The sequence below is a fragment of the Nicrophorus vespilloides genome, unplaced genomic scaffold (assembly GCF_001412225.1).
Source record: "Nicrophorus vespilloides isolate i.1.1-1 unplaced genomic scaffold, Nicve_v1.0, whole genome shotgun sequence".
In the NCBI taxonomy this organism is placed as follows: domain Eukaryota; kingdom Metazoa; phylum Arthropoda; class Insecta; order Coleoptera; family Silphidae; genus Nicrophorus; species Nicrophorus vespilloides.
The window spans coordinates 61,599-87,003 of NW_017098623.1; the positions used below are offsets into that span (position 1 = coordinate 61,599).

Genomic DNA, 25,405 nt, shown 5'->3' on the forward strand with positions numbered 1-25,405 from the left:
TTCTATAAGAAAGTAATAAAAACTAGAAGATTGTTAAATCTTGTACCTGGTTAAACAAATTCTTATATAGGAACGAAATATATTGTATTTTATTCCTAATTTATTGTAAAAAAAAATTGTAAAAAATGAGAAAAACAATTGTTTTTAACGTAATTTTAATATTTCAATTAACAAATTAAAGATGCGTGGGGAATATTGATTGTTAATTATTAAAGTACAAGTGGAATATGATTTAATCTATTGTAATTAGTGCAAATTCATTATTAATTACGTAATATGTGTAGAAATATTTAAAAATTTAAATTTTAAAAGTAGAAACAAGAAACAATATCTACTTTCGAAATTTCCATAGTATTTGAGTAATAAAGCATTTATTTTCAAAGATATTGTGTTGATGTCAATTTTTACTGTATAAAAGTTAAAAATGTATAAATTGAATAAGGAACTAATTAATGTAAGTAAACACACTCACAAAGACTTAACCAGGATTCGAACCGGCGTACACGAAATCGTGACTTAACCATTCGGTTATTAGTCGGCCTTTTTTAAATTCTAAATATATTTTCATTCAAAAATAACACACCCTTAGTTTTTCATCTTTTGTTTGACGATGGATAACGGGGCTCAACGTACTTGCTGAAACTTTCCGTCCGATGCGGGCTTATGTATTATTACAAACAGACATATATTAGATTTAAAACAAAATGATCAAAGCCAATTAAAATTCCATATCTCCCTTAATCCGATTTATTCAATTAAAATGATTTACAAAAAAAAATGTATATATAAATCGTTGTTTAGATTACGGCGTAAATAAATATAGCACTTAATTAGGAAATGATCCAAATTATCAGATCTAGTGAAACGGCTAAAACCAAATGGAATTAAAGGTGAAGGAAATAGAGAGAGAGAGAGGTTTGTTTAATTTTCTTGCCGGAAATCTCGTTCGAACTTTGCCGCTGCACAACTGAAGAGTGTGTGCACTTGAGAGTTGGTAAAAGAGGAAAATTTGTGTGTGTGTAAAAGAGAGAAATAGAAAGTTCAACTGTAAGTTGGAAGGAGATAGGAGGAATTGCGGTTTTAATCCTATTCCAAACATTTGCAGTACTTTAATATAATTTGTATTTTTATCAAAGTTTACTAAAAAAAAACGATGTTAAAATATTTGTAGCTGGGTTATTAATATGATATTTTATTATAAAATCCATTTCGTTTTCGACAAAAGTGCTTTTACTAATGTATTACAAATTTCTTCAAAAGTTAAGCAGTATTTATTAATTGGATGGGTGTTTTGGATGAAGGACCAAGTTGCGTGGGTGAATGGAATAAATCGTTGGGGTTTACTACCCTAATAATGATAACTAATTAATTGTACTATGGTTACTTAAGACTCTATACTGTAATAATGGTCTTCTCCATGCTTAAATCCTCTGACCTAAGCGTTCTTCATCAACTTCGTGGTGTTGCCACCTTTCATAACCACCCAAACAATGGGTGACTAAATGACTCACTTTTTCACTCTATAATACTATACTTTATAATTAAACAAAAAACTTAAACAACTTTTCTTATTGAAAATGTAACCAAATTAACAAGTTTTGTACTTTATAAGCTGTTTATTGATATTTAAAAAAACAAAACAAAAGTTAAGCAACGTTTACTATATAGAAAGGTGACCATTGTCTTATTGTTCACTTCATATTTAACATTTTCATAATGATTAATATTTTAAGAAGGTTTTTGTATTCTTACAATTCAATATTGTAGACTTTAATAAAGTTTAATATTTTCAGAAGTTTTTTGTATCCTAATTATAAAATTTAGTTAGTTAATAACGATTAATTAATAACTGCAAAATTAAAAAAGTTAAGCATAATTGAATGGGTGACTAAATAATTTATTGTACTTTATAATTATAGTACTATTATTTTTATCATATTTTAAGTAAATGATTATGAAATTGTAACTGTAGAAGCTTTATTTTACATATAAAAGACTTTTGTGAATAATCAAAGTTTTGTATCTGGTTTTCTTTTGGGGTTTTGGTTTGGATGAAAGTTTCTGGGGTGCGGTTGGAGCGCATCGAAATGGCGGTATTATCTCTGTCGAGGTTGCATCGCCTGAAACTTCATCAAATCTGCATACGGCCAGGAACTGCGCAAAAGGGCCGCAATGGTGATGACTATGACGATTGCCAGTGATTAGAATTTAAAATGGCCCTCCTCGATTACCGTCGTCTCCGGATGGTCTATTAAACGCCAGAACATAGCATTGCAGCGGAGCAAAAGCGCAGCATCTGAAAACGCATCAGAATATTTCGATGCTGATTGCATCAATAGTTAAAAGTTTTATATTTATTGATTTACTAAGACTAATTACTTTATAATGATGACAAATATTTGAAAATATACTTGTAGATTAACTAAAAAAACTTGTATTTCAATTTAAGAAATTATACTACATTTTACTGAAAATGTAAAAAACTTAAATTATTGAAACGTTAAGATCAGTTTGAAAAATTATTTTAAAATTAGCAAAAATTGTAAAACTAGTATTAAAATTGTAGAAAATAACAGAAATATAAATGAAATATCTGTACAAAACTGCATATTTCTTGATTCTTACTTTAGAAAACTTTGCTGCATTTTTGTGAAATTGTATATTTCGAAAGAACTTCATTAATTGTTATAAAAATGTGAAAGTAAATACAAAAAATATCACTAGCAAATACTAGAGAAAATTAAAATAGTAGAAACGTGTAGAAATGTGTAGAAATGTGTAGAAATGTGTAGAAATGTGTAGAAATGTGTAGAAATGTGTAGAAATGTGTAGAAATGTGTAGAAATGTGTAGAAATGTGTAGAAATGTGTAGAAATTTGGTGAATTAGGAAAAAAATGTAGAAATGTGTGAAAATAAGTAAAAATATATAAAATATGTAAAAGTTATTCTAAATGTGTAGGAATATGTAAAAAAATAGTTAAATGTATATAAATATGTAAAATTAGTTGAATTACTGAAATGTAGATCTTTGTATAGTTGACATAATTATTATTGTATGGAAATGTTAATTTTTTGTATGTAAAATTGGGAAAAAACAACCAAAAATGTGTAGAAATAAGAGAAAGAGTAGAAATAATAAGAATTTTTTTATTGAAATAATTAGATAATTACATAATTGCAAATGTTATTAACTCTTGTTAAATGAACTGAAACTATGGTGGTGACATTGACCAACCAATTAATAACGTTCCACAAGTACATTAACACAGGCAACTTATCGACTATTCCTGGTTTTGTCGTCTGAGAAACTGTGGGAAACTATCAAGTATTATGGTGGGTCTAGGAAGGTACTCAAAGATCCAAGACAGCTGTAGAATGGCTACTAAAGAGGGTCACGTAATTACGAGCAGACTTGTCGACTGCTAAAGTATTCCCTACGAAACAGAACAACGTAAAAAAAAAGTCCAATATAAAACTTGTAGTAAATTTTAATTGAAAAAAGACATAAATTTAGAAAAAAAATGTTATATTTACTAATTAGAATAAAAGATAATTTCTATAAAAACTTTATTAAATTTATAAGAAATTGATGACTTTTACAAGGAAAAATTCAATAAAATATGAATAATTGTTTCTTGTCTCTTAGCTCAACATTAATCATAAATAAACCCTAAATACTAAATATAAACATGATTTATATCATGCAAATAAAAGAAAATGTTTGTTTTTTTTCTACTTCTTTTAAATGAGAAGTGTTGTAAACATGGAATGAGTGAGTGAGAGGCGTCTTCATGTAAAGAAGCTTTGGCATTCGAGCGTGTAGAGTATATAGAAGCCACTTCGCTTTCGATCTCTTCAGTTCTGACGTTGACAAATTGACCTCATGAATTTATGACACATATCTGTGACAGCGACGCACTTAGATAAGGGCGTTTTGATAGTCGACCTACGTCAGGAATACACCGCAACTCCGGATGATCGGATGGAACAATTACTCATAATTATAGAAACGCACATTATTTACATCCTTCCACAGCAAAACCGAAAACATCTTCAGACATTCACGACAGATAATTAATAACGTTAAGAAATCATAAATACACAAAAAAAAAAACTTAATTTAATTATCAAAAATATTTTGATTTTGCAGAAACGATATAAAAATTCGTGATTTTTAAAATAAATTTAACATTTTGAGGTAATGTTATAAAAACATTCTTTAATTCTTGAAATATAATTCGTATAGTGCGGTTTCAATCAGTACGGTTTCGAAACTATATTTCAATTGAGAAAAATGAAAATAAATTCTAAAAAGTTAGTACTCACTTCTGTGAGGTTTTATAGTCCTTGATTAGTGCGGAACGGACAATGCGAGGTAATTCTGTATGATTTTTATTTCGATATAATAATTTTAAGACAAATCATAACATATTAAGACGTAATTTTATTAGGAAACAAGCAAATATAATTATTGGTTATCGAAATATTGACTTGATTAGTACGGTTTCAAATAGTGCGGAACTGATTACCCGGATTATGCGAGGTATTTCTGTATGATTTATTTTTTATTTCGATTTTAAGACAAAATTTAATATTTTGTCCTAATATACCAATAAGTTACTTAGGAAACAAGTAAATGTCGAAATATTGACTCGAGTAGTACGGTTTCAAATAGTGCGGAACTGATTACCCGGATTATGCGAGGTATTTCTGTATGATTTATTTTTTATTTCGATTTGAACACAAAATTTAACATTTTGTCCTAATATATCAATAAGTTACTTAGGAAACAAGTAAATGTCGAAATATTGGCTTGATTAGTACGGTTTCAATTAGTGCGGAACTGATTACCCGGATTATGCGAGGTATTTCTGTATGATTTATTTGTTATTTCGATTTTAAGACAAAATTTAATATTTTGTCCTAATATATCAATAAGTTACTTAGGAAATAACTAAATGTCGAAATATTGACTTGATTAGTACGGTTTCAAATAGTGTCACTAATTACCCGGACTATGCGAGGTATTTCTGTATGATTTATTTCTTATTTCGATTTTAAGACAAAATTTAACATTTTGTCCTAATATATCAATAAGTTACTTAGGAAATAACTAAATGTCGAATTATTGACTTGATTAGTACGGTTTCAAATAGTGTGGTACTAATTACCCGGACTATGCGAGGTATTTCTGTATGATTTATTTTTTATTTAGATTTTCAGATAAAATTTAACATTTTGTCCTAACATATCAATAAGTTACTTAGTAAATGTCGAAATATTGACTTGATTAGTACGGTTTCAAATAGTGCGGAACTGATTACCCGGACTATGCGAGGTATTTCTGTATCATTTATTTGTTATTTTAATTTTAAGACAAAATTTAACATTTTGTCCTAATATATCAATAAGTTACTTAGGAAACAAGTAAATGTCGAAATATTGACTTGATTAGTACGGTTTCAAATTGTACCATAACACGGATTATTCGAGGTATTCTGTATGATTTATTGTTATTTCTATTTAATAATAAGACAAAATTTAACATTTTGTCCCAATATATCAATTTAGGAAACAAGTATTTATAGAAAGGAAATTCACTAAATAATAGAAAAATTATTAATAATAACAACTCTCTTTTATTCTCGAAATATTTATGTATAATATAGAAAATAAGGAAATACAAAATACGATTCGAACAGGAACAAAAATAAATAAACAAAGAACAAAAAAAAACCAGTATAATTAACAACACATCCCACATTTATATCTTATTATAAATTACTAAATGTACTAAATCTTATTTACAAAAAAAAAAAAAATAAATAAAGGTGATTCGGGTTTGGAACATCCCCTGAACATCACCTGAAAGGCAGTTTTCACTTGGACCATAAGTTTTCCCTTCTTCAATGCGAATACAAATCTACACCCATTTCATTCTTAATTTAATTTAAAAACAACAACAACTACTCAACAATGTCTTAACTTTTTTTTCTACTCTTTCATCATTCAAATTGCGTAACTTTTATTTAGTAATCTTCATCGATTGATTGATTGATCCCGTCGTCATCTGTTGCAGCGACAAATGTATTTCAACGTGCTCACCGTTGTTCGGAATTTATGTATAACTTCCTCCTGAAACAATGAAACACGAATTACAACTGTAGATAAAAATCACAGATTTATTTACTAATTTATAATTTAAATTAGATTTAATTAAAAACAAGCGATTTGAACAATGAACTTTTGGATTGGTTTTCGCCTTTGTGCGAGATTCGTGCGATGGAGGATATTTTGAAAATAGTATAAAAAAAAGGATGAGGATTAATTAACTTCTGAACTGCTTTCTCATCGGGCTTGTATTATTATTATTCAAAGAGGCACTGGGAATTATATGCGGGCTTTTCATTTAGCTCCACGGCATTATAATTAAAGCTTCGCACATCAATTGAGAGAAAATCGAAGAATGAAAAAAAATAAAAAAATAAAACAAGAAGAAAACAATAGAAAAACAAAATGAGAATGAGTTTGAAATTGAATACACAATAAAAAGTTTCTGTTCATTACAATTTGCATTTCTTTCTGAGATTTTCCTGACAAATATCTGAAGTTTCCTTTGTAAATATTAAGAAATTTTTATACACAAAACAATATTAGAACAATTTTTTTTTGATTATAAATGAAAATTAGTGATGAAATTGGCACTTGAGTTAAAAAAATGTGTTAGAATACTCTGAAATTGTTAGGCGTTTATAAATATTGAAAGGATTGGAAGATTTATAACTTTACCTGCATGAGATTGAAACACATAGCGATTAAGGCCATTCCTAGCATAAGGTACATGGAGCAAAATATGAAGCTGAGCTCGATGTCGAATCCTTCGCCGGAGGAGTAAATCTTGTCGCCAGGAACTAAATCACCGAAGCCGATGGTGCTGAGGGAAATGAAACAGAAGTAGGAGCCGTTCAGCAAATCCCAGCTTTCATATTTGGCAAAGAGCATCGCACCACCAACGATGTACCTTTTGAAACAAAAACCCAAAGAAAAGTTAACTAAAACCCTTGGAATAATCACCATTCAACATTGATATTTACCCGACCATCATCGTCAAACATATGGTAACCGGAACTGTGATGGTCTGAGCATCGAAGGACTCCTCCGAAATATCCGTGACCGCATCATCATCGCTACCATCGGAAACCGGATGCTCATCGGAAAGCTGCAACAACAATTAAAGGACTTTTGACTTTAGCACTCGAATCGCTTTTATCTATTTACAGCGCTGTAACCTAATAATATTGGATAATGCAACGCCCCGAGAACAAAGCCAATTTAGCCTTTAATCCAGCAAAATCGCACGGCCGAAAGCGTCCATTTAGTCGCATTTCCATTTCGCGAAAAACAAAACAAATTGATTTTTCGTTTTTTTTTTCTTCTTTATTATTAGGGTTTCTAGGTTACGTTATTGATAGTTCTCTGCTGACCTGCCAATCCGGGACACCTCCAAGGCCGTACTCCATCTCGATCTCTTCGGCGCGCCGCCTTCGTCGCTCAGCTCTCCTTCTGCTCACGCCCGGACATCCCTTGCACAGGTAACAAGTTGCGTAGATCCATTTGAAGGATCTCGCCATTATGTCACCTATATTGGACAGGTACAAGAGGAAGAGCGGCATCCCGATGATCGCGTATACTATCGTAGCCACTTTACCCCACGCCGTCCTCGGAACTATATTCCCATAACCTAAAACATAATGAATGACATAAGCATTAGTACAAACGTCAAACAGTGTTCCTATCAACGTCATCAAACATGTGAAAACACTGCTGTTTCGAACGACATTTTTCATTTTTTCAACTCTGAACGTGAATTAAAGCCAAATCTGAAAACACTGCTTTTTTGAGAGATATTTTTTTAGACCTTGAACGCCAAATGCAGGAAACCACAACAATTTGTGAATACTTGATACATTCCAGAATCATTCAACTTTCATATTCATCTTTTGGATTCATTCAATCTATTATAGTTTCCGAGAAAATCACAAAAATATGAAAATATTACCTTTTTGAGCGTTATCTTTAATCTTTCGACTTTGAACTCGAATTACAGCCAAATGCAGGAAACCACAACAATTTTAATACTCGCTACATTTCCGAAACATCCAACTTTCATATACATTTTTTGGATTAATTAAATCTATTATAGTTTCCGAGAAAATCACTAAAATATGAAAATACTATCTTTTTGAGCGTTAGCTTTAATTATTCAATTTGAACTCAAATTACAGCCAAATTCCGGATACCACAATAATTTGTGAATACTTGCTACATTTCCAAAACATCCAACTTTCATATACATCTTTTGGATTAATTCAATCTCTTATAGTTTCCGAGAAAATCACTAAAATATGAAAATACTAAATTTTTGAGTGTTAGCTTTAATCTTTCGACTTTAAACTTGAATTACAACCAAATGCAGGAAACCACAACAATTTCTGAATACTCGATACATTCCCGAATCATTCAGCTTTCATATGCATCTTTCGGATTGATTCAATCTATTACAGTTTTCGAGAAAATCACAAAAATATGAAAATACTACCATTTGAGCGTTAGCTTTAATTTTTCGATTTGAACTCGAATTACAGCCAAATGCAGGAAACCACAACAATTTGTGAATACTCGCTACATTTCTGAATTATTCAGCTTTCATATGCATCTTTTGGATTAATTCAATCTATTATAGTTTCCGAGAAAATCACTAAAATATGAAAATACTAAATTTTTGAGTGTTAGCTTTAATCTTTCGACTTTAAACTTGAATTACAACCAAATGCAGGAAACCACAACAATTTGTGAATACTCGCTACATTCCTGAATTATTCAGCTTTGATATGCATCTTTTGGATTCATTAAACCTATTATAGTTTCCGAGAAAATCACAAAAATATGAAAATACTACCTTTTTGAGCGTTAGCTTTAATTATTCGATTTTGAACTCTAATTACAGCCAAATGCAGGAAATCACAACAATGTGGTGAATACTCTACATTAATTTTTACTTATTTCACGAAGATCCCGAAATTATTTTTATTATTTAAATTTTTCATGCGTCTTTGTAATATTAACTATTGTTTTTATTAATTTTATGCGTGTTTCTTCAAAGATTTTAAGAAGCATTTACATAAAGAAATTTAAATTTTGATTTAGTTCTTATACAATAATATAACAAATCGCGACTTTATTATATTCGATGAATACAAAGTAGATATATGCACGTGGAACGAAGTTTTCTCAATGTCTGCGGCTGAGAATTATACGATTCCTTTCATACGATCCAATAAAAATGTACGAAAACTGGATGATCTCACGGTTTTCACGAAAATCTGTTGCGGCGAAATGAATGGCAAACTAATAAATTTGTGGATGAGCGCGCGCGTCCCCTCTCAACATTCTCCCGAGCCGTGAACCGTATTGTCTTCTTGGCACACGAGAAAGGTTGATCTTTAAACCATAAATCTGTCCTCCCATTCGCAGATCATAATATTATGTCGACCAAAAAAAAATGATAAAAAGGGATAAAAGTGTTGGGAAAACCTAACAAATAACGTCCCGGAATTTATAGCGTTAAGGATAATTTAATAATGCGGAAAAGTAGTTTAAAATTAATCCGATTTTTTAATCAAATAAACCCGGATTAAAATTATCTCAAATTTTTATGCAAGCGTTAGGAATGAAGTGCATTAAATATGCTTTTTCCGTTGAAGTTACATGAACAAAAAAATGATTATATGATTGCGAGAGTCGACGTGAAATCGATGATATAGAGACTCGCTGCCGGTGAGAAACTAATGGAACGTAAATCCAATTGAAACTTAAGCCTAAAAGTTGAATTTCCTGATGGAAAGTTTTATTTTTTTTTTTCAGTGTGCGAGAAAATAACATTTTTTTTATCCAACAGAAATAATTCAATTCGATTTTAGCGAAGCGTTTATAAAATGGGGGATTACGGGATTCTTGCTCAAATTTTTCGAGGCGAAATGATGAATTCAGAGAATGGGTATATTCGAAACACATAATCGCGGTTCCCCCTTTAAGTTAATTAAAAACGACTGCGGCGGTTAATTAAACAATTTTACGTCTGCATTTCCTCGACCGAGTCAAGTGAATTCGTGCAATTACGTTCTCTCCTCTATTCTCATTTATACACTATTCCATTCATCTCGGATAGAGACGTGTCTTCTTTTTCCTTCATCATCGCGCGGCGAATGAATGCGGTGGTCCCTTTTAAATTAGTCTCTAATAAAAGTATAATTTGCATTTCGATGTTCTCGTTTCTGCGAGAGGAACTTTTTTGTTGAGAATCTGTTCTGAGGAGGAGAAGCAATATAAGATCATTAGCTTCGATGCTGCAGCACTCCACCTTTGCTGCTACATCGATCCCATTTACAAGACGTTCTCATGAGACTTTTGGGTGGTATTAATTATAAGCATTAAGATTAATATTGTATTATCCTCTTAAGTTCAATGAAGGATGAAGTTGTTGATATTAAGATATCAATGAATCACTTCAATCTTCTTAACCCTTAAGTATTATGGATGGGTCAGAGTGACCCATTCGCATTTTATTGTAATTTAATTGTGCAGTTTTCAGTAGGAGTAAAGCAGTCGCGACGTGATGAAGTTATTTTATTGTAGAGGTCAAATTGACCCGTCATTAGCAAATACGTTTTTGAAATTTCATCAATATATGTTTATTATATAATTTGATTTATCCGTAGTTATTGGAAGTTAAAATTGAAGGAAAAATATTAATTTAAGAGATTTTTGTGGAGACATTAATCTGCAATATATAGAAAATTAATTCCGCTAAGGTTTTTCAGTTTCTGTAAGGAAAGCGGATTATTTTTGCAAAGCTTTTATTTCTGAATCATTCAGCTTTCATATGCATCTTTTGGATCCATTCAATCTATTATAGTTTCCAAGAAAATCACTAAAATATGAAAATACTACCTTTTTGAGGGTTAGCTTTAATCTTTCGACTTTGAACTCAAATTACAGCCAAATGCATGTAACCACAACAATTTGTGAATACTCGCTACATTTCCGAAACATCCAACTTTCATATGCATCTTTTGGATTAATTAAATCTATTATAGTTTCCGAGAAAATCAGTAAAATATGAAAATTTCATCAATATATGTTTATTATATAATTTGATTTATCCGTAGTTATTGCAAGTTAAAATTGAAGCAAAAATATTAATTTAAGAGATTTTTGTGGAGACATTAATCTGCAATATATAGAAAATTAATTCCGCTAAGTTTTTTCAGTTTCTGTAAGGAAAGCGGATTATGTTCGCAAAGCTTTTAATGGCATCAGAAGGTCAGCGATTTACTTTCCATAGCGGCAAAAGTATGAGGAGAAAAAAAAGTTGTTGAAGCTTAATTAGCGATCGTCTGACTTGCTCTGTCTCGTTGAAATTAAGCTCAGTCTAAAACGTGTCCTTCGAAGAATAGAGAAGAAAGAAAGAAAGAAAAAAGATTGTCCATCCATCAAAAAAATAAAAGAACAGAAGAAAAACAACTGAAATTAATTACACTGTATGTCAACGATGAAAGTAAACTGCGGAGCCTTTTGTCCGCTCCGCGCTAAAAGGGGGGAGGACGAATCCTGTAAATCCCCAACCAAAATATTTATAAAAGCGGAGCTGCTGCAAATTAATGGTCCGAATTACTTGTATGAATAACATGTAGTGCGGCCTAATATGCACGTTAAAGCACAGAAAAAATAATAATGAAATGTTTGCTTTACAAAAGTTGAGAGAGAGAGAAGAAAAAAATATATTTATATAGAGCAAAATTTATAAATAAAAGAGTTACGTAAATGCACATAGGAAGAATGAATTGCTTTGCAAATTAATTACGTCTGAAAAGTGGGGTATTTCTCTTTCTCTCGTGCATGCACACTCTTCTTCGTGTTTGCGTAATAATTCGTTGCCCCAACTACAAAATCCATAAATTACGGGGAGACAAACAAGGCGAAAAGAGGGGGACGCACGTAGAGAACCCCCCTCAAACACAATTAATCACTATTAATGATCATCATATGGCGACGATACAAAATTTCAGCCAGACGAAACCAACAGAAAAAAAAAAGGAATAATTTTATAAATGTATGGAGAGAAAAAAAAAATAATGGCATGCATCAGCGAAATTCTGATTTATCCTGAAAGAAAATGAAGGCCGAGTGTAAGAGCAGACGTATAAATTATCAGTTGTTGTTTTTTTTTATTTTAACTATAGCTAATGTTTGTTTATGGCGAGATTTATTATGTGCAGTTATTACGACATCAAATAGTTCGTCATATATATATATGGTATTATATGTATGTATTATATATTTCAAAAATGTACTTGATTGAGAGAAATTGTAGCTAAAAAATAAATCTGAATCTGCCAATTTGAGTATCAACAAAAATCTTAAGAAATTTTCAAACTAAAATCAATTTTGAGTCTTAATACATTAAAATATGAGATGTATTTAACAAAAAAAAAATAATATTTATCACAATAGGTCAAAGGATTATGTCTACAGCAGCGGTTCTCAACCTATGGATCATGACCCAAAATTGGGTGACATTAAATTTTCAATAGGTCATATAATGACAGCTGTCACCTTACGTCAAATCTAAAATGCTATGTTAGAAACGTCATGTGTCAAATTCAATATTTGCATCTAAATTTTGAGTCTGAATACATTAAAATATGAGATAAATTTAACAAAAAAAGGGATATTTATCAAAATAGGTCAAAGGATTATGTCTACAGCAGCAGTTCTCTACCTATGGAACATGACCTAAAATTGGGAGGCATTAAATTTTCAATGGATTATATAATGACAGCTGTCACCTTACGTCAAATGTCAAATGCTATGTTAGAAACGTCATATGTCAAATTTAATATTTGCAGGGCAACTGCAGCCTAAATATGTTGGGTCACGTAGTAAAACGGTTGAATAACGCTGATTCTAAAGTATAAATCAAATAAACGAAGTACATTACCCGGATTGTTTAAAACCGTACTAATCAAATATTACAAAACCGCACAAAGAAGAAGTGTCTATACAAAGAAGAAAAACAGATCATATAGAAGCCAAACTATAAAAGATATTCTTAAAGTAATAACTAAACTATTTTGTTTTTTAATCCAGAAAAATGTAATTTTTAGAAAAATACTCATAACTTTTCTAGTTTGAAATTAACAAATTTAAGCAATGGAATATTACTAAAGATGTAGTCACATCAACTAATGAACCAAAGATAATGTTACAACAAAAAGTAGACGAAACTAGATTTTCTTTCTTTTATTTGCTCAACGATTTTTTAACTTTATTTTCATCTTGTAAGCAGTGAGCATTCAGATTTATTTCGGTTTTTTGAGTGATGGACGAAAGTTGCCCAATTTCCGTACGCAGATTTATCGTATTTTTAAAACAAACTCTTGGTAATCCTCGAAGGAATGGAGCAGACTGGAGGTCTTCGTTCGCTTCTTCGTTTTCTTTTTTTCACTCTCTCCATAAAGGGAGAGAGAGTGAGAGGAGACTTTTTTCCACAGAGATGCTACTAATTGGGGAAACGCACAATAAAGAGTAATGAAAGAGCTCACGTCCGAGGCAATGAAGGCGTCCCTGAAAAACGAAGTGCACTTAAAATAATGCGATTATATTTTGCATTTACGTAACGCGTTGTCCTTCTTCAGAATTCCCTCGCATACATTTATTATTATTATTATACTTCATATATTCATTTTATTTCAAATATTACATAAAATTGTATGTTTACTATATTTTACATGTATTAGTTTTGTGACATCATTAGTTCATTTAATTTTATATAATTTAAATATCATACATATATTTTGTGTCTAAATGACAGCTGTCACCTTACGTCAAACGTCAAAAATTATATGTTGTAATTGGACAACCTAAATATGTTATGTCGCGTAGCAAAAAAAAAGTTTAGCAACTCATTACATAATAAAATAATATAACTAAATATTAACAATAAATGAAAATTCTAAACACGTGAAATAAACAGAATTATTTAGTATAAAAGACCAAAAAAAAGAACATATGTTTATTGTAAATAACATTAAACGATTTACCAAATTTTATTGCACTACTTTTGTATGTCTTTCCTCGATTTTCAAATAATGTTCCTCGAACTTTAATTACCTAGTTCTGCGGCTCATATTTGTTTGCTTCCTGTGTGATCTATTTTAGTAACAGGTCGACCTATTTTATGTACGTCTTTATACACCTTTCCTAACCGTTCCATTTCCACACAAATTGTTTGTATTGATTTAAAAAATTCGAAATTTCATATATTTTCATTTACTTTTAACAAAATTTTCATTTTCTTGATGCATTTTAATACACATTTTTATTGTTAAATCAATCAATTAAACACATGATATATAGAATTTAGATTTATTTTTTTCAAATTTCTAAAAATTTGATAACGTTTTCTCATTTTGTTTGTTTTTTTTTCTGTACTTTTGAAATATTCTAATAAACTTTTTTATTGCTTTATGATCTAAGCACATGATCTGTATTGATTTACAAATTCATAAAATAAGTTTTAAATTATGTTAACTTCATTAAATAATAAGTATAAGTCTGTGTTTGTTGTAAAAATTATTAATTTCTTCGATTTTTTAAAAATTTGTACACGGGTCATTTTGACCCATGTGTAGTACTTATATTATATTTCTTTGTTAACATTAATTATTTCAATAATATAAATATATAACTTGTACAGAATTTAAATGAAATATTTCTATTAATCCAAAAATATTGTGTTTTATTGCCTTATTCCATCAAATTTTATTATTTTTAAAATAATGAACGATCTACATGCACAACTCATTAAATCTCAAAGAAAAGATAACAAAAAAAAAGTCGTTACGCAACAGCGAATAAAAGGGCACACAAAAAAAACCTTGCCTTTATCAGCATTATACCTTTTCTAACATCAACCATTCATTATGTTCATTCCTTCCGAAAGAGCAGATTAATCTTCACTTTATATTTATTGTTGAATACGAAAAAAATTGCATTTTGTTATATAAGAAAAGTAATAATTAATAGAAAATAATGAAGGAATTTTACTTTTTTGTTGATCTTGAACTACAAAGAAATATTATTAAGTTTATCAATAAAACTAATTAGGATATTATTAAGATTATAAATAAATAGTTGGCCATAATTTCAGCGTATTTATTAATATTTATTATTACAGCATGAATTTCTCTGTAAATCTACAGGAAACTAGCTTCTCAAATTCGAACGTCTGAAACCGTTGAATCTACCTTTAAGATTTGATTAATGCCACCTGCAGCAAAGTACACTTTACTCAATCACGTGACAAAGGGAAATTGCGATCGTGCACTTTCCAGCAACTGTCAACCTAAGACATGAATCACCATAGCAATTCGTACATAACATATTTATTACATAAGCAAATTATTTCCATTTATTTCAAGTATAAATATTTAATATTTTCATTAACTGTGAAAACGATTGCGAACAAAAAATATGTGATGCGGAAATATGAAAATTATCGAAACAATTTGATAAATCGCGCGCACGAATTCATTAATTCATATATTATAATTATTAAAACAAGTTTTAAATTAAATATCTGTAAAATTGCATTATGAAATATTAATTACCAATTATTAATTATAATTATTTTGCATTTTCCAAAATCCGAAACATTTTATTTATTTATTTCCTTTAATTTTCAATTTCATTTTGTTAATAATTTTATATACAAACAATTTTTTGTAATTTAATGAATTGTAGTTAATAAATCAACTTTAAATAGAAGCAAAACTCTTGTTTCTTTTAAAATATTGATGTTTTGTAATGTATAATTTTTTGTGTACAAACTTAAGTTTTTAACTATTTAATAATGAGAAATGTGATGAAGATTTTCCAAGAAATATCATTTTTTACAATTTTTTAACAAATATTTTTGCAAATTTTCTACAACATTTTAAACAACTAGACAATAAAGCTTTCTCAATCTTAAAGTGCGTTTCATAATGCATTTGATAATTGGAAAAGTATTAAAAAAAATAAACAAAAATTAAAGAAATTTTGTCATTATTATAATAAAACTACTTTAAGAAGAACGAACATTCTTGTTTGAAGTATTGATGTTTTTTAATTTATATTTTGTTGAGAATAAACTTAAGATTTTAACTATTTAATAATGAGAAATCTACTTATCTTATTATCAAAAAAAATCATTTTTTACAATTTTTTAACAAACAATTTTGCAAATTTTCTATAAAATTTTAAACAACTGGAAAATGAAGCCTTCTAAATCTTGAAGTTCGTTTCATAATTGGAAAAGTATTGACAAAAAAAAATACTAAAATTAAAGAAATTATGTATTTATTGTAATAAAACGACTTTAAGAAGAAGGAAAATTGTTGTGTAAAATATTGATGTTTTGTAATTTATATTTTGTTCTGAATAAACTTAAGTTTTTAACTATTTAACTATTTCATTTGATAGCTTTGGATTAGAAAGAAATCAAATGAATATGTGTTATAGTTCCAGATATGAAAATGAGTGATTATTTATAATTCCACAACTGAAAAATTTCATCAATTGTGTAGCTGTATTACGGATGTTGGTAATGAAGAATCCGGCGGGAAATTGATTCCGGGGGAAATATGCGCAATGCCGGAATTATTAAGTCATTCTGGGGAAAAATCTCCGGTTGGATTTCTCGCCGGAAATGGATTTTTCTCACCCCATACGTATTTGGAGAGTATTGTTTAGGTTTTGCGGGTGTGAGTTTTCCACCACCCCATGCAGCTTTTGTATCTGGTGATCTATGGCCACCGAAGCCGGTGTCAATGGCTATAGGGCAATTCTGCATCCAATTTATCACTTTTAGCATTAAAACCTTAAACAAAATCCCAATAATCCGAGCGCGATTAATCAAAATTTATCATCTAACTGATGAAGACAGTTTCCGCGATGCCTGAATTTCCTTTCATTTTATTTTCCTTACCGATGGTGGTGATAACCGTGAGGGAATAGAGGAATGCACCGGAAAAGCTCCACTGCTTGGAATAATCCGTGTCGTCCGTTCCGTCGTATCCATCCCTGCAAAAGTAAACGAGAAAAGAAAAATGTAGAAGATTATCGCGACTTCGCAAACAACTCTCGGTTAGATCTACCTTGAAAGGATGGAAACTGGAGCGAGCGCATAAAGTTCATCAACTTTATGTACCTCTTTTCGAGAGTGTACAGCTTTTAAACCGCTAGTGAAAGAAGCCAACAATATATGTAAATTGTGCGGTCTTTCGCATGATATTTCAGTATTTCCGCGTTCCTTTCTAATATAGATGTAAATTAGACAAAAAAAAATGTAAACAAATGCAATTACCCGGTGCATCCACCATTGTTTTAAATCTAATTTTTCATGTCCAATATTAATGTGTGTGATGTGCATAGTTTACACGACTAATATGTGTTGTTTCACAAGTAATAATACAAGTAATTAATCTTCAGTTAAAAGCCACGACACACTAAACGTTACATGCAAGAAACTATTCATCCCATAACATTTATCAAATACACAGGTTTGTATAATACTTGTATTAAACACAGTTTAATTGTCAATTATCTCTCAATCTACTTTACTCATAACATTAATTATTTCACTATTTGAAATTTTCATAAAATATCTTAAAAAATAGACATTTTTATTTGCTTTTATTTAATAATTATATAATTTTGACCAGAAATTGGCACAAAATTACAAATATATATAATTTTTCTTATTATTAAAATTAATTACATGCCCTAGTAATATTTCATGCCCTAAAGTTTGAAATTGATATTTCTATAATTGGTTTATATAACTCAATAAGTTCGCAGTATGACATACAGATGGCGCCTCTATCGACAAATCCATATGATTTTTAGGAAGCACCAACCTTCAGACGACGTCTGTCAAATTTTCATAACAATCTGAAGTTTAGTTCACAAGTTACAGTGGTTTTAGTAATTTTCAAAACAATGGAAAAACAAACTTATTTTGTTTTATATGTTTTTATTTATACGGAAAGACAATAAACCTTTATAAATCCCCAAGAGATTAGCTTTGATTTGTATATTTACTCTTCGAAATGGTGAAGATTTTTCCAATAAATTCACTGGTAATGCATGAATTTAATTGAAAAAATATTACTTTTATGAAAAAATTATATTTTTTGTTCTATTTTTTTTTTGCATTTTTAATTAATTATTATATAAAAATATCAATGAAACTTTGGGAAATAATTAAAATGTTATTAGTTTTTGAATAATTTGATTTAATTTTACATTATATTTTACAATTTTAATTTACAAATATAAATCTTTCAATATAAAGTACATTTAATATCCACAAACAATAATATTTGATAAATCAGAAATGTTATTGTTTCAAATATTTCAGTTATTGATACTTTTGAGTTAAATATATTTGTGAAATTGTAAAACGCATTTCACATTCATCCTGTAATTATTACATAAAACTGTCAAATTTTGCGAAATATTCCAAATTTTCACATGTTGTAAACGATTACCTTTCATTTGCATATATACAGCTCGAATTCATCCGAAATATACAAACATCATAAATACAATATCAATTTCTAAATTTCGCAAATTGATAATTATTATTTAAAATAATTTGCTAAAACCATATTTCACCAAATAACCATAAATAACAATATTTCTTAAATCTGAAATATAATTAGTTTTGCTTGATTGTTACTTGAAATTGTGGCCTAAATTTTAATTGAAAATGTATCTGAATGTTATTGCAATCCGTCGATAAAATTTGTGGAATTATCGAATTGTATTTATAAGTAACTATTACATAAAACTATGGATATTAATGGAATTTATCAACATTTTAATGGATTGTAAATAGAATCATCATGTAACAAGTTTTAATAAAATACGTGCATCGATTGCGGTGGATGCGCCGCGTTATTTTGGTAATTCGTGCGGTAAAACTGTGCACAATGTTTTGTTGGATTCTTGATTTAATTGCCTGCAGCGAGTAAAACTAACTCACTCACTCGCTCGATCCCGCCCTTCATCCCTTCATTTCCTTCCTTCCTTCACCCCTTTTCATTTCCTCTTTACCTTATAGCATCCACTGCGAAACTCTGGTAATCCAGAAGGATTTGCGACACGTTCCTCATCCACGTCTCCTTGTCTAGCACGTTCGTGGTGTACGTCAGATTCCAGAAACTCGCGGCCGTCTGTTCACGGTTTTTCGCTATGTTCGTGGTGTGCGGTTTCTCAGCGCTACCCTCGATCTCCATGAATATAAAGGCACCAGCTATAGCATAACCAACCTTAAAAAAAAATAAAGAAAAAAACAATACTTTAAGAACAATTTATTTCATCTAATTATTACTAAATACTTTCATGCCTTGTAGTTTACAAGTACCAAGAGAAGTCCATATACTTGTATAGTTAACTATTATACTTGAAAAGCTATAATCCGTATTTATCAAGTACTTGGAAAAGTCTAAGTACTTGTGAATTAAGCTATGATTGTCATAGGAATTAGGCACATTTCGCAAATACTTGACAAGTATGGAAATACTTTTTATCGTCAATTCACTGCAATTCTTAAATACATATAATTATGAATTAAGCAATCGTTATTATGTTCGCATCTCACAAATCACGTCATGTCACGTTAAGTCACGTCATTTTTGCAACAATATCTATTTTTAATATGATTAAGACATTTTCTTTTATAATTTAATAAAATTTTCAAATGAAATTAAAAATCTAACTTGATTAAGCTGATGATGACCAATCGCATTCATTGCTTGCAGTTTTCAAATGTTTTCTCTTTATGTGCAAGAATATAGCGTTAGTAATGCGAAGAAAATAAACGCGCAATCGGTAAAACAGGAAACGGCGGTGCTTCCAGAAGACGCATTAAACAGTGAGCGAAACTTCGGCCCTAAAAACTGGGGCCCTTAAACTATCGAACTTTGTTTATGAGGAAACACTTAAAAGGCGTAAGTTTCAAGATTTAATATATATATATATTTCTTTTTTTATTTTATTCTGTTCCAACACTTCGCTGAAAAAAGAAAGAAAGTTGAAGGGTTTTACGCTTTTCCCAGCGTATGTTATATAATTTTTTGAACGATCCTCTAAATATTTTAGTACACAATTTAGTATTTGTGTATTTTATAGTTGTGACTGTATTTTCATATATAATTTTCTTAAGTTGAAAAGCTTGTAATTATTTCCTTTGTAAAACTAATTGAATTCTTTTACATTGTATTGATGAAAATAACTGTTTTCAGAACGTTTATAATATGTTCTACAAAATTTGTTCAAAGTGTAAAATTACAATATTTTATTCAAACAGACATAACTTTAACTTTGAAAGCTTTTTCTTACATTAGAATAATCTTTAAGTTATTTCCTTTTTCCTTCTTAACAAATTTATTTTAATTTATGTACCCTAACAGAAGTAATTTAAAATTCTAAATACGTTTATTACACATTTTTTGTCATTATATTTATTCACTTCTTTCACATTTCGAATTGACACAAAGATACACATTTTACGTCATTCTTACCAACTATTATTCAAACTTATATGTGTATATATACTAACTTTATGCTATGTGTGACGTGATGTGCCTTAGACGTGTATCATATCACGCATAATATGGTTAAAGTATTAGAATAAACTCTATATATTTACTGAAATTATGATAATAAATGGTAGTTGTTACTCATGACGTGACATGTCTCGTAAAACGCATAGTGTGATTGCAACATATGATCAAATTCCATAGATCACTACATTTATTATAGCAAATAGTTGATGCACGTGACGCGACTTGGCGTGTATCATATCACGTACAGTATTAGAATAAACTCTATAGATTTAATGAAATTATGATAATAAATGGTACTTGTTACTCGTGACGTGACATGTCTCTTAAAACGCATAGTGTGGTTGCAACATATGATCAAATTCCATAGATCACTACATTTATTATAGCAAATAGTTGATACACGTGACGCGACTTGGCGTGTGTTATATCACGTATAGTATGGTTACAGTATTAGAATAAACTGTATAGATTTACTGAAATTATGATAATAAATGGTACTTTTTACTCGTGACGTGACATGTGTCTTAAAACGCATAGTATGGTTGCAACATAAGATCAAATTCAAATAGTTGATGAACGTGACATGACTTGGCGTGTATTATATCACGCATTGTATGGTTGCAGCATTAGAAGAAACACTATGGATTTATTAAAATTATGATAACAAATGGTATAGTGTGGTTACTGTATAAGAGGAAATCTGTATATTCTGTAAATTTATGATAATCAATAGTACTGACATGCGTGACGTTACGAGTCATCTGTCACGTATAATATGGATTAAACAAAACAAAAGTAACTACATTTCTATCTCATTAAACTGTCAGAAATGAAATAAATTAATAATCAGTTGCGTGTTTAGATTAATTTAATATGTTTACAGTTTTCATAATTGTAATGAAGAACTCTCGATAATAAGAGATATTTTGAAATTGGAAATGTTACGCAAGTTTCCCGTCTCGATGATGATGATGTTATTAAGGGATGGATATTGTAGTATGAAGACGATTACATTCGCTGGAGTGTAAAGTCATGAGGAATGCGTTCTTGGATAATTTTAATCATACAGTTCGGATATCCTGTTGGGAGTCGGAGCGGCGTGAGTATCTTATCTCCGGTGCAAAGTGCAAATGGAATGCAGATGCATGTCGCATTAAATATGAACCGTCTTCGGTAGTTCTGCAGTCCTCCTCTTCTATTCTCGTTGCGCAAGTAGTCGCAACAGCAACAGCAGAATTGCAGCTGCCTGTACGTATGCATGTTTATGATTAATGCAAATTGGCTCACCACAAGTCCAATGATTCCGACATTGCTGAACATGAATGCGATGAAGTTGCGGATGCAGTCCTTGATCTTCTGCGCGAGGGGCCGCTCGGCGCGCCGCCGCCTCCGCAGGGACCGCTGCCGCTCCATCGCCGCCGAATCCTTCCGCCCTTCACCCGTCCACCACCCGTCTCTAGGACATTGCAGACCTCTGGGGCTCCGTTACCCTCTTGTCGAACTTGTAACGGTACCTCCTTATCGCCTTCTTCATTTTTGTCACCTAAAGAACACACAGAAACACACATCAAGTTACAACATTACACCAGAACATAACCGAACTAAACTAATTTCATACAAGATAAGTTTCATTAACAATACCGAGATTAAGACACAATTAAATGTTATGAAATTGAAATGAGAATGAAAACAAAGACGAAAACTAAATATACAAATATTGGATATTTTATATTGTAAAATTAATTATTTTTTTAATTTAAGAAAATTGAGTAATGAAAAATTTCAGACATTATCATGAAATATTATATTTATTTAAATAAATATTACAAAATATGTATTTTGATTTCAACATTTAAGTAATTATAAATAAAAACACAGAAATTATTAGAAGAATTTGATGAAGTAAAGTTAAGAGATTTACTCAGAATATTATAAAATATTGAAAATCTAATCTAAAAATGAATGAAAACTATTGAAAATCACATTCTATAATCAATATTTGTCTTTTATGTTAAATAAAATATTCCAAATAATTTTCTTTTATCATACAGGTTCCAAAAACAATTAAGATTTTATGTTATTATTGGTTATCTTTTTATTGTTTTATATATATATGAAATAATAGAATAAAAAATACGAGAATTACAAAGAATCTTTTTCAAACCAAAATCTATTAAAAAATAACAAAAATCTAATTGAAAACTGTATGGAAACCATTGAAAAATCACTGCATCTTTATGTTTGCTTAATAACTATTATACAAATTATAAAATTAATAAGAAATTTGAAAATCTCATTCCAAAATTATTGCTTCTCATTAGTTTAAGATATAACTTATTGCTAAATTTAACTTAAACATTGAAATTCATGAAGACTTAATATTATTAATGGTTGTTTTTCTATTACTTTATTTCATAAATCTATTTATAGATATTTTCTAATAATAAAATTACAAAAAAAAAGTACAAGAAAACTTTAGAAATTTACTCAAAAACTTTTCAAAACAAAAATATATTAATCTATGAATTGATGAAAATAATTGAAACCATAATTCAAAATCGTTTGTCTTTTGTTTGCAAAACTTGTTATTGGTTATATTTTTATTGTTTTATATATCATTTGTTATAATAATAGAATAAAAATTACGAGAATTACAAAGAATCGTTTTCAAACCAAAATCTATTAAGAAATAACAAAAATCTAATTGGAAACTGTATGGGAACCATTGAAAATCGTATTGGAAAATCACTGCATCTTTATGTTTGCTAAATAACTCGATTAGTCCGTTTTGTTCAAAATGAAATTCTAAAGCATTTCGTTTTATTATAAAAATTATAAAATTAATAACAAATATGAAGAGATTTGAAAATCTCATTCCAAAATATATTAATATATTTTGAAAATCTATAAATGGATGAAAACAATAGAAACGTTAATTCAAAATCGTTTGTCTTTTGTTTGCAAAATAACTCGATTTGTCATCTTTTGTTAAATTTAACATTTTAAAATAATAAAATTAAAAGAATTTAGAAAATAAAACTTAAAAAGTTTACTCAAAAACTTATCTCAACAAAAGTGTATTAATACATTTCAAAAATCTAATCTAAGAATAATGAAAACCATTGAAACACTTAATAAGATTAATTTTTGTTCATTTTTTCCAAGAATATTAAGAAGAAAACTTAAGAAATTTACAAGATAATTGATCTAATATACGAAATAATGAAAATTGCGATTAGTCCTCTTTACTATATATAACATTTAGTTTTTTTATATTCAAATTTTAATTAATCATTATTATAATGTTATAATCCTTTCATTAACAAAACTTATTCCAAAAACTTCTTTCATTTTGTTAAAGAATTTTCTAAAATAAATATTTGTCCTGAAGAAGAACGAGTATATTACGAATGCGTATGACAAGTATGTAATCGACGTCGGCTCTTTGTTGGCGGAGAATCCGAAACTCGCGGTATTCGAGCGTAAATTCGAAGAATTTCATCAACGATTTATGTAAGCCCGTTATTATCTCGTTTCATTAAACGGCAGTTCCAGTTAAACGCTGTAGTTCCGGTTTTGCGTAATTCCCGTATTGCGTGCATTCGTTCTCGTCACACGTAAATCAAGGCCCGCAGATGATGATTTTATTTTAATACGAACACGATTTATGGCTTTATGCAACATCAATAATTTCAACATTTCAACATCAACAACAACAACAAAAAAATATATAATCCGAGCAAAACGAAAAGCCTTTGGTTAAAAGGGGCAAAAACATGATGATAAGGGTACACAACAAATAAAAAAAATGATTACATGTGAGGAAATTAATGAAAAAAAAATATCTTTGTGAATTTTAATAACGCGTTAATATTTGAGCAGAAAACGCAGGAAAAATGTATTAAAAAATATATATATAATGCACAGGACGAAGATATGCGTGCACGTTTTAAACATGTATGAAGCAGAAAATTGAAATTCGTCCCTTTTTTTTTCTTCCCTCCGTGCATAATTCCGGAACTTTAGTTCAAAAAAAACCGGTTAAACTAAATAAAAATTCTATATTAATTACGGTTTTAAGTAAGTCAAACTTACAATGTGTATTAGCGAAATGCGGAGAGATTGAAATGCATTGCGATGATATTTCGAAGGGAGTCGAGTCAGGCTAATTGGTTTCTCTGCCGCCCTCGGTTTTTCGTTGAAGATGAAACTGAAACGGGGGATGGCGAAAATAAATAGCTGAAATCCCGTATACAGAAAATGATTAGAGCCTCATCTCTCTCTCTTTCTCGCAGTCTTACGACAATATTTATGTCGGTTTAATTAAAGTTTGCGCAAAAAAAAATAAATATTATGTGTGTATAGAGGAGAAGAGAAGAGAAGAGAAGCTATGTGTATACGTATGGTGGCGGGTCTTTATTAATATTAACTTTTCGGGTAGCGGCTTTGCACAAATATCTTGGGATTAGTTCCATCCGCAACTTAAATGTAACACGCACATTCCGCACACGAAACATTCATTTAAGTTGCACAGCTTAATTCTAATTCAAAAACTTGCGCAAATACATTTGATATTTGCATTCGTTTTATTTGTTTTTTGAATTTGTTTTTATTCAAATTTTGTTTATAACTGTTAAATATAACTATAACTATAATAAGCTATATAAAT

At 29.6% G+C, this 25,405-nt stretch overlaps 1 protein-coding gene across 1 annotated transcript in view; it reads right to left on the bottom strand.

Annotated features, from left to right (window-relative positions):
* Positions 1 to 5,987: 5,987 nt before the first annotated feature.
* LOC108562923 (potassium channel subfamily K member 18) overlaps positions 5,988 to 25,405 on the bottom strand; it is a 32,418-nt gene continuing 13,000 nt past the window's right edge. The window contains exons 2-8 of the mRNA XM_017921429.1: positions 22,024 to 22,279; positions 19,223 to 19,437; positions 17,091 to 17,185; positions 7,486 to 7,742; positions 7,096 to 7,220; positions 6,791 to 7,022; positions 5,988 to 6,136 (exon numbers count right to left, since the gene is read on the bottom strand). Coding sequence (XP_017776918.1) covers positions 6,068 to 6,136; positions 6,791 to 7,022; positions 7,096 to 7,220; positions 7,486 to 7,742; positions 17,091 to 17,185; positions 19,223 to 19,437; positions 22,024 to 22,149 — 1,119 coding nt within the window. The 5' untranslated portion in view covers positions 22,150 to 22,279 and the 3' untranslated portion in view covers positions 5,988 to 6,067. The remainder of the gene's footprint in view (positions 6,137 to 6,790; positions 7,023 to 7,095; positions 7,221 to 7,485; positions 7,743 to 17,090; positions 17,186 to 19,222; positions 19,438 to 22,023; positions 22,280 to 25,405) is intronic.